At 30.8% G+C, this 11,641-nt stretch overlaps 1 protein-coding gene across 1 annotated transcript; it reads right to left on the reverse strand.

Annotated features, from left to right (window-relative positions):
* Nucleotides 1–7,798: 7,798 nt before the first annotated feature.
* On the reverse strand, nucleotides 7,799–9,510 carry LOC140438240 (uncharacterized). The gene is made up of 2 exons (XM_072527937.1): nucleotides 9,459–9,510; nucleotides 7,799–9,400 (listed from the first exon to the last, which is right to left on the reverse strand). Exon 2 carries the CDS (start codon nucleotides 9,341–9,343, stop codon nucleotides 8,240–8,242), a length of 1,104 nt encoding a protein of 367 aa, XP_072384038.1. The 5' UTR covers nucleotides 9,344–9,400; nucleotides 9,459–9,510; the 3' UTR covers nucleotides 7,799–8,239.
* Between the last annotated feature and the right edge of the window lie 2,131 nt (nucleotides 9,511–11,641).

An 11,641-nucleotide genomic window follows, 5' to 3' on the forward strand; every position in this document is an offset into this window, starting at 1 on the left:
GTGAGATCTGTAGATTCGGAAACTGTAAAAATGTTTTCAACATCAAATAATAGGTTACAAATTAAATAATCCTTCAGGGTTGGAGATAATCCAAATTTAGGACCAAGAGCTAATAATTTAGCAACGTTGGGAGGAAGATCAATTTCAGTAAGGTTGCTTAACCATTTCTGTTGATATTTGATTTTAGAAAAAGGGGTGATGCCAAGGTTGGCAATCTTTTTTTGGAGTGTTTTAAGAGATTTATTGAAGATAAATTGAATTTGTCTGTGAAGTCTAAGGTCGAAATTGTGGAAAATATGAGTAGGAAGGGAATTCCTGAGTTGGGCAGTGAGAGATTGGATTTGTGTTTGTTGAGTGACAGATTGTGTATTCCTTTCAATATATATATATATATATATATATATATATATATATATATATATATATATATATATATATATATATATATATATATATATATTGAAAAAGCGATCAGTTAAACTACAAACACAATTATTTGGGTATGCAGCGGAAGAAAGACAAAAATTTATACAAATTACAGAATAAAAAATATTTTATATCTTACACTAGTTGTTATGATGTTTAGAAAATGGAATAAACAACTCATCTGGTTCCTACAAATAATGGCGAAAACTATCAAAAAAATTGTTTTGAGGAAACCTTTTTACACAAAACACATATTTAAAAAACTTTGACAGACTATAATTTAAATAAGATTATGTTATAAAATCATTAGACAACATGTAGTGATATTATAAAAATTCTAGGTTATATATATTCTTATCAGAAACAAACAATTGGTTGTGAATTCATAATTATTAACCTTAAAACCAATTTAACCAATGAATTGCCTTTATTAGTTGATTTGTAGTTATCTAAAGTTAACAATAATGAGTATAAGTTGATCAAATTGTTGCTATCTGTTGAATAGAATTTTTACATTTGAAAAATCGAAAGAGTGCCCTGTACAATGACTTGGTACAAAGATTCCACAACTAGGGTGCTTGAATAGGCAATTTTTACAGTTGGTAAGTATTGAGCAAAAATTCTGGTCAATTTGGAAGTGACATCCTTAATAAATGGAAGTGATACAAAAGAGATTTTAGGAATAATGTTAGTCAGTAAACGGGAATCAGAGCTAACTTTTATAGCACCTGTATTTTGGGGAGGGTTCTCTTTTGTGTTGAGTATAACAGAGGATGTGTTGAAGATGATTTTCCTGTGTAAGAATCCGGGATAAGAATTGTCTAGCGACGATTGCTAAAGGATGTTGAGATTCTTCTTTCTAAAAACAAGGCAGCCAGTTTCAAACTCTCGTGGTCATTTGTTTTACTGGAATAACTTTCATGCTTAACTTGTGGTAAGAATGGTAGTTGAGGTATCTCCCAGAGTTACATTTTTTTCTAAACCAATAAATTGTAATGATGTAATCCAATTCTCTAGTGAAAATTGTGTCAAGAAAATTAACAGATTGGATTTGTTATTTTTTTCAAGGGTAAATTAAATGTGGGGGTCATAGCTCAGTCTTTAAACCTAGTGGACACGACATAATAATGTCATTAACATACTTTTTAATAAAAGGAACGTTAAAAGGAACAACCTGGACAACAATATTCAACATATCGTCCATTACATATGTAGCGAGAATTGGAGAGATACTGGCTCGCATAGGAGTGCCAAAAATTTGTTTATATTTGTTTTTAAAAGAAAAACAAGTGGAATTAAACAAGAACTCTGTCATCTTAATAAACATATCATAATCAATACTACATATTGCAGAAATTTTATCCCAGTGTTTATGAATAGATCGTAGAACGGCATTTAAGTAAACATTGCTGAAGAGAGACCACATCTAGACTGACGAGAACATAATTATGTAGTAAGACAGTTATGTTAAACAACTCGACAACTTGTGTAAAAACGTTTTTTAAAACAAACAAAAAACAACATAGAACGTTTGGTACTCTTTTTCATAGATAGCCATAGCTGCCTCCGTGGATGTGTAAGTTTATGCTTCAGCTCCTCAGAGTCTTCTTACCTAAGTGCCACAAACTGTTCACATTGCTCCTGTAGTGATCTTTCCCAAGTTAACATATTCCTTTTCTAACTTAGCTGTACTGTATTGATGACGACCAAGTAGTCAGATATACATATTTACCGTTGTCTTCCATCTATATACCTATATTGTTTTTTTTTCTTTGTTGTGTGAAATAATTCTTACTTTATTTAATTTTAAATATATTATTTAAATTTTAAAAATACAGAAAACGTAGTATAAAGCTTCATGCTAGTCTACAGTACCGCCTACTATACCACTTTTTTACCCATAGGGTAATCCATACGAAGTAGAAATATGTACAGTTCCTCTTGGCTTATCCTGTGTAAATAGGAAAAAATGAAAATAAAGAATTTTAAAATAAGTAAATCACTATTTAGAAAAACTATAATAAAATAAAAAGTATGAAAAATTTTAAACTTTAGCTTAAATATACATTGCAAATCCTTGTAATACTAGCCACTAACGGCCAAACAACTCTGCAAAAGTTTTAATGGCTTTACACACAAGACTATTCCTGCCGATAATGGTCGCATTTAGAAAAGTTTCAAGAGAACATTTACACATCGCATTATCCAAAACGACGTCGTGTTTGAATATTTTTATCGTCTTCGAAAATTACTGCTATTTTTCACAAACTTTTATTTGATCAATAAAGAGATATCACAAAAAGCTATACAATATGTTTTTGTTTTGGAACAAAATGGTGGATATGCCATAAGTACGACGGAAAATAAATTATTTATGTAACTCTTAAAAAGGGTCTATTTGGAGAAAGTGTTAACCACGCCTTGTATTGATCGGCAATGTAAAAATGTACTAATGTATTTTTTTTATCAAAATTTGTGAAAACGTGTTTATATAGGGTGTGGACTACACATAAGATTTTATACTTTAGAAATTATAGTAAGTTAAGAGTGTAAGAATCGATGGCGTTACCTCCTATGACGTGGTGGCCACCTATATTTTTCACGGTCTTCCTTCTGTACTTCTGCCCAGCATTTTAATATCTAGGGTTCTTCTTAGTAATTTGTCGTCATTTATTATTACCATAGGAGCGGTACATTAATATCTCGAGTCTAGGGAATTCTAGATATTCTTCATCTTAATTCAGGCGAGTCACGTTAATGTCTGATCTCTTGGTCATAAGACGTTTATACTATAGTGAAATTCACACTGACATTGCCGAAAAACTAAGATAGGGCAGTGTTTTTCTTATGGAGAATAAACGCACAGGGTTTTCGGCCTTTGCCAGCTGTTGATTGCTTACTTAAGAGCGTCACACAGGACCGTCTTAGATAAATTATATCTTTCGGCAGTTATCACCTTCATCATCAACAACTATTCCATCCATTGTCGGATGTAACCTCTCCTAGGTGTATCCATTCATTTCTGTTAATTGTTTTTTGCATTCATTTGTGACCAGCCATTCGCTTGATGTCATCAGTCCATCTGGTTTGAGGTCTGCCTCTACTTCTCTTGTTTGCTCTTCATTAAATAATTTGCTTCATCCAACACTTGTCTTCCATTCTTCCTATTTATTCCGCCAAATTTCATTTTAACATGACAATCGTTTGGATTACATTTGTATCTTTTGTTCTTCTTCTAATTTCTTTATTCGACTTGCCATCACTGAGCTTAATGTTGAGCATTCTCCGTTCCATAGCTCTCTGAGTCCCTTGGAGTTGGTGGACTATATTGTTGTTAAAAGTCCATGTTTCGGTTTCATATATGTCAATTCCGACAACACGTACTGATCTAAAGTTTTTCTTTTTTTTTTCTCTGCCTTTTCTCGTCCATTTTTGAACATGGGCCTCTCCCAACTCCTTCAGTTGATCTCTATCCTGAGCAATATACTTTCAATTTGTTCCGGCTATTCTTTTGATGTCGTCTACCGATCTCATCTGTGGTCTTTATCTTGGTCGTCTACCGTTGTAAGGTCTTTAAATATGTATTGTGGCGTTCTAACGTTGGTCTTTTTATCTAGCAGTGTGACCTGCGAATCTCGATTTGAGTTTGGCAATATTTGTTGTTATATCTTCAACTTTTGTGTTTGATTTTACCCAGTCGTTCGTCTTTTTATCTGACAGTTATATACATAACATTGCTTTTTCCATTGCCTTTTCTGTTGTGGCTAGTTTATTTATTTTTGCCTTGGTTATGGTCCAGGTTTGACATCCATATATCATGATAGAAAATATGCATTGATTGAACACGTTGCTCCTCAAGTATTGAGGTATTTTGCGGTTCTTCAATATCCAACTGAGTTTTTTAAATCCTGTCCATGCCAGTCTTGCTCTTCTAGTGACTTTCGCAGTTTGGTTTGCTTTGTCAAGTTTTAGAATTTGGCCTAGGTAGATATATTTCTTGACTTGTTTTATCTCACTTTCATTTATAGTTACACGTCTAGGATCGTTTGTGTTTTTTTTTGTCATATGCATTTTAAGGTCGACGTATTGGGAGCTGTCTGCGAGTTTCTTTACCACAATTTGTAATTCCTTGAATGTGCTAGCTTTAATCATAATCTCGTCAGCGAATCTGAGGTGACTGAACTTGTTGCCATAACGTTGATGCCATATGTTAACCAATTTGTAGTTAATAACTTCTCTGTTAATGGGGATGGGATTTGTATTTTCGTCTTGTTGTACTATCATAGTTACGTTTTCATATATATATATATATATATATATATATATATAAGGTTCCTTTTGATAATTAGTAACACAACTGAGTTTCTGAAATTAAAGATTTATTAAAACATGTTCTATTTACATTATTTACACAAAATTTTACCTGAAATTAAAGAAACGACATTTAATGTCACTAACTCTGGATGTTTAACATTCTTAACCACAAATAAAAATCTGACAAGGTGACAAGTTTTTAAATATAAAGATGACAGAAGTGGTTGTGTCTAATATTCCAGATAATGTACTCGGTAGAGCGCGGCAATATTTGAATGATGAAATTATAATTTCATTACATCCCCTTTCCCAGAGGAGAAAATATTCATGCCTTCAAAGTTTAGTAATCGTCTACATCTTCTTCATCTTGTTCTTCATCTTCAGATGTTGAGATTGGAGTCAGCTTGGATATGTGGAACAGATTGGACTCTGATGTTCTTCGGTTCAGGTTTATTCTGTAAATTGAATTTGACAATTTTTCCGTAATTTCATACGGTCCTATTTTCAGTTCGTCAAGTTTGTTCCTGTTTAATTTGTTTCCATTTTCCACATATACCAAATCACCTATCTTGAAATCAAAATGTTTACGGTTTTTGTCATAAATTTGTTTATTATAATTATGAGATTTGATCGTTCTATCTAGAGCAATATTTCTATTACGAATCCAATCTTCCTCAGAAGTTAATTTTTTTAGTTCATTTGGCAACATTGCAACATTTTTGCCATACATTAAGTATGATGGTGCGAAACCAGTGACCGTATGTTCTGTTTCATTGTATTTGCGCACACATTCTTGTGCTATTGTTGTCCAAGCAGTTTTTTGTTCTTTTTCGTTAATTTTACATCTGATTTTATTAATTAGGGTCTGATTTAATCTTTCATTTAAGCCGTTAGAAAATGGTGAATTTGTGGCAGTGAAGATTATTGGTATAAATTTTTCATCTAAAAAATTTTTAAAATTTTTTGAATTTATTCCTGGGTATTGGTCTGTTAGAATCATACCAATCTGATCTATCTCTGATATGCTTTTCACAAGTTTAATAAAATCATTTGCAGTTTGAGTTTTCGATGTTAGGATATATGCATATCGTGTAAAGTGATCCACTAGAAGATGCAAATATTTTTTAGTAGATCGAGAACCCCCAAAACCTCCAATTGTGTCTATGGAAATAATTTCGAAAGGTTTTGTGGCTGGACCTAAATGTGACATCAATCCAAATTTTCCTAGTCCTCTTGATTTGTTTCTAGTACATACTGCACAGCTTTGGCATATTTCCTTTATATTTTTGGTTAAATTTTTAGCCGTATAGTATGGTCCTATCATCATATGCATTTGTTTTATTCCTATATGACACAAGTTTCTATGTACATATTTTAAAAATTGTATGCTATAATCTTCAGTTAGAATAATTTTTTCCTTTCCTCTTACTTTTTTGTAATAAACATTATTTTTAGTTACTAGTTTATTATTACATTTTATATCTTTATTTTTTTCTTGGTCTTTCAATATATCTTCAAGAGTTATCAAATTTGTAACTTTCAACTGCTCTTCCATATTTTCATCGGATTCTAAGACAGGATTTCTGTTAAGGCAGTCAGCTTCTAAGTTATATTTTCCAGGGAAAATATTTCACCACAAAATCATATTGCGATAAATAATATGTTAAATCACCTAGTTCTTCATCTGTTCTAGACTTTATATTCATATTCTCCAATGGCTTGTGGTCAGAAAAAACAGTAAATTTCTTACCTATTAAGTAATGTTGCCAATATTTAACACATTCTTTAATTGCCACGCACTCCAGGTATATAGCTTTTTTCCTCTTCTGTACTTCATTTAGTTTCTTTGAGAAATAGGCCACTGGTTTTTCTTCATTGTTTTCCTGTGGTTGCTTTAGCACTCCTGCTATTCCTAGTAAGCTAGCATCAGTATATATGTGTATCGGTAGAGTTGGATCAAAAATAGTTAGTACAGGTTGAGTTAACAATATATTTTTTAAATCTTCAAATGTTTTTTGGCATTCTTTAGTCCAATTAAATGGTTGACCTTTTCTCAGAAGATTATGCAAAGGATCCAATTTTATTGCTATTTTTGGCACATATTTATGATAAAAATTTATCTTCCCTAGAAACTGTCTAACATTTTTCTGTGTTTTAGGTATTGGAAAGTTTTTTATTGAAATCAAGTTGTCCTTCAGTGGCTCTACACAATTATTTTTTATTACATGACCCAAGTATTTTACTGATTCAGCTGCAAACATGCATTTTACAAATTTTAATCTAAATCCTTCACTTTTGATTGCTTTAAATAGTTGTGCTAGATGGCTGATATGTTCCTGGAATGATCTTGAAAAAATGAGTATGTCATCTATGTAGCTCACTGTGAAATCTGCAAGTTTGTGTTTTCTTATTATGTTACACATTATTCTTTGGAATATTGCTGGAGATGTTTTTAACCCAAATGGTAAACAAGTCCATTGAAAGTGTCCTTCTTGTGTAACAAATCCAGTTTTGTGCCTATCTGTAATGCGCATAGGGATTGACCAAAAAGCAGAGTTTATGTCCAATGTTGAGAAAAATTTACAATTTCTTGTCTTTATCATTAAATCCTCTATAAGTGGAAAGGGTTGTGATTGGGGCACTACAATTTTATTCAAGTCTCTGAAATCAATGCACAATCTTGACTTTGTATTTTCATCTCTTTTGTAAGCTAATGTAACTGGGGCTGCAAAAGGACTGTAAGATTCTTCTATTAGATTCTTGTCTAGTAGCAATGCAATTTGTTTCTCAATCTCCTTTTTATCATCAACTGTGGTTCGATATGGCCTTTTGCTGCAATATTTCTCTTCTAATAAATCAATGTGTGCTTCATATTCCTTCACTGTCCCTACATCATATTTGTCTTTTGCAAAGACAGATTTGTTTTCACATATTAACTCATTTATTATTGATTGTTGATCACAATCTAAATGGTCTACATGAATTTTAAAATTTGTCTCATCAAAGTGTTCATTGAAATTTATTAAATATTTATTTTCTATTTCATTTGTTTCCTTAGGATCAAATTTTATTTGTCGATTATTATCTCTTACTTTCTTATAAATGTCACAATTTTTTGAAATTGTTTCAATTTCCGTAGTAACATCATTTTGAATAGGCACTTTTTGACTTATTTGCAAGTTTTCATTTTGACACAAATAGAATTTTTTTATACAGTCTAAACCAATTAAAAAATCGTAATCAAAATTATCTTTTTCGATCACAAAGACTTCTGTCTCCTTTTCTATATCAAAAATTTTTACATGTAATTTTACCATACCACTAGTTTTTTTAATGCCATTAATAGTTTTTAAATTAGTATTGTTAGGATCAATTGAATTATTGTTATTTATTTTTAATAACTTTGAATTTATTAATGAAACATTTGAACCTGAGTCATATACTCCAAAAAGCTCAATATTTTTATTCAACACTAATTTTATTTTTATTAATGGCAGTATTAATAGTTTTTTGAATCAGAATTTTGTAGTTCACATTCTAACTCTGAATTATTGATAAGTTTAATTTGATCATCCTTATTAGTTTGATTATCCTTTGATTTAAACCAACAAGTTGATTCAAGGTGGTAGCGTGTTCCTTTTTTAAGTTTTTCACAGATGGTACATTTATGCTTTTGCTCTCTGTCCAGTCTTTGTTTGTTTCTAATTTGTTTTTCTTCAACATTTCTTTTATAGTGTAAGAATACTTTTTCACTTTCTTTATTTGCTAAGTGTTCATTCTTGTTTAATTCACTGAAAAGATAAGTAGTTGAACTCAGTGAATCTTTATCAAGTCTGTTCATGATGTTTTCTGGTAAACCTAACACAATCAGGTTTATTAGTGTGTTATTGTCAATTAACTTATTAACTTCTAATAATAATCTTTCTTTTTTTGTGGCATATTCTAATAGAGAACCAGTTTGATATTTGAATGTAAAAGCATATTTTATTTGGGACCAACCTTTCTTTTCATAAGTATCACAAAAATTTGTTTTCCAAGTTTTCCAATCTGATTTCACTGTATATTTAATTAACATGCTACCATACCAATCTAAACATTGTTTTTCAAGTAGATGTCTTAAACTTTCTATTTTATCTTCATCATTTAAAATTTCAAACCTTACACATTCTTTTTCAAATTCTTCCATCCATTGTCTAACATTTGGCATTTTAATGGAAAATTTTTCAATTAAAAACTTTTCTGTTAACTTCCCCACATTTTGAATGTTTGGCAAATCTTCATAGCTAACAGCAGCTGGTTGTAGTTTTTCTTCTAAATACTGATCACCAAATTGTAAATTTTCACCTTCATCCAAATAAATCTTCCTTAATTCATCATCTAATGGGATCCATACATTTCGTTTTTGACCTCTTTTTTTCAATGAGTTTTTTACTTTTGTAAATAAACTGGATCTAGATATGTATGTGTGTTTATTTACCTGCTTAAATTCGTCTGGGATATCAAAAATACGACCATCTGGAGTCTCAATTGAGACAATACAGATTTCATTTGATTTACTGTCTGATGAACCTAGTATTATGAATTGGAATCTCAATTTGTCCATGACCAAAAATGTCGTTTTATAAGGTTCCTTTTGATAATTAGTAACACAACTGAGTTTCTGAAATTAAAGATTTATTAAAACATGTTCTATTTACATTATTTACACAAAATTTTACCTGAAATTAAAGAAACGACATTTAATGTCACTAACTCTGGATGTTTAACATTATTAACCACAAATAAAAATCTGACAAGGTGACAAGTTTTTAAATATAAAGATGACAGAAGTGGTTGTGTCTAATATTCCAGATAATGTACTCGGTAGAGCGCGGCAATATTTGAATGATGAAATTTTAATTTCATTACATATATATATATATATATATATATATATATATATATATATATATATATATATATTATGTATTAGTTGACTATATCCCAAATCTATTTAACAATTATTAATAGCGTGGTCAGAGCAAAAATTAGTGTTGACGGTAACTATGAAATGAAAAGAAAAATAATTAGAAATTGGGATCTAGTAGATAGAAACAAACTAGGGCAATATAAAGAGATATACAAAGATCTATTAAAAGAACAACTTAACCAAAAATTAGACAGTGATGACAAAGATATACACGAAATAGACAACATACTTACAGCAACGATGATTACATCAAGAAAAGAAATAGCAAAAATGGATCTAAAAAAGAACAACTATATATCAACAGAAACAAAGAAGCTTATGGAAAAAAGAAGGAAGCTGAACGAAGAAGGCAAAAGGAAATCTATAAAATATGTAGAAATCAATAAAACAATAATAAGAATGATAAAAGAAAATAAGAGAAAAGAACAAGAAAAAAAATAGTAGAAGCAATACAGAACAACAAAAATATGAAATGCTTAAGACCAAAATTATCTAAATGTGAAATAAACAAAATAAAAGATGTGAACGGAGTAGAAACAAACATTAAAGATGACATCATATATATTATCCACTATTTCTACTCAGAATTATATAAAACAAAAAAGGAACTAACAGAAGAAATTAAAAACCAACTTAAGGCTAAAATAAACTAAACTAACTAACTAAAATAAATGTCAACTCAGAGCTACATCCAGAAATAAGCAAATCAGAAATAAAGACGGCATTGAAAGAAATAAAAAACAACAAATCGCCTGGAAAAAATGCAATAACTGCAGAGATGCTGAAATATGGTGGAAAAGTAGTAATTAATACTCTACATTCCCTTTTTACCAAGATATTAAAAGAAAAAAGAATCCCAAACAACCGGAAGAAATCCGTAACCATTATCCTACACAAGAAAGGGTATAAAGCAGATATAAAAAACTACCGTCCTATAACACTCCTCAATGTAATGTATAAACTCCTAACAAAAATTTTAACCAATAGATTGACGACAAATGTCGACGGATATAAGTCGAAAGAACAAGCTGGTTTTAGAAAGGGATTCAGCACAAGTGACCATTTACTAAGTATGAAAATACTTCTAGAAAGAGCAATTGAATACCACATGCCTCTATATATAGCGTTCATAGATTTCGAAAAGGCTTTCGACAGTGTCGAACATTGGGCAGTGAAAAGTTCTTTGATTAACAGCAGAATTGGCTACAGATATACGGAACTAATAGCCAATATATATAGGGAGGCCAAAACAACAATTAAAGTATATGAAGGAAGAAAATCAATACAAATAAATAGAGGCGTGACACAGGGTGACACAATATCACCGAAATTTTTCAATCAGGCTCTGGAAGATATTTTTAACAGATTAGAATGGGAAGAAAAAGGTATAAAAATTTGGGGACATCGCTTGAACCATCTAAGGTACCCTGATGACATCGCATTGATAACCGATAAAAAAGAAGAATTATTTGAAATGATTAAACAACTGGACGTAAAAGCTGGAAAGATATGCCTTAATATGAATTATAGCAAGACCAAAATCATAAGAAATACAGATGAAGACATCACAATGAGGATCGGATAAGATGAAATAGAACAAGTTCAGGATTATATATATCTGGGTCAAACTATAAAACTTAACAAAGAAAACCAAACAGCAGAGATAAAAAGACGAGTTAGACTGGCATGGGCGGCATTTGGCAAATTAAGCTACATTCTTAAAAACAAAATATATCCACAGCATCTTAAGACCAAAGTATACAATCAATGCGTACTCCCTGATCTCACTTATGGTTCCCAAATGTGGACATTTACAAAAGCAGACATGGACAAAATCATAAAAACCCAAAGAGCAATGGAAAGACAAATGTTGCACATAAGACTAATGGATAAAAAGAGAAACGAGTGGATAAGAGTGAAAACAAAAGTGAG

Source organism: Diabrotica undecimpunctata, chromosome 4, assembly GCF_040954645.1.
Source record: "Diabrotica undecimpunctata isolate CICGRU chromosome 4, icDiaUnde3, whole genome shotgun sequence".
Taxonomy (NCBI): domain Eukaryota; kingdom Metazoa; phylum Arthropoda; class Insecta; order Coleoptera; family Chrysomelidae; genus Diabrotica; species Diabrotica undecimpunctata.

Bases quoted from the DNA above. Each gene is read 5' to 3' on its own strand.
- LOC140438240 (XM_072527937.1), bottom strand. From the start codon at position 9,343: ATGGACAAATTGAGATTCCAATTCATAATACTAGGTTCATCAGACAGT.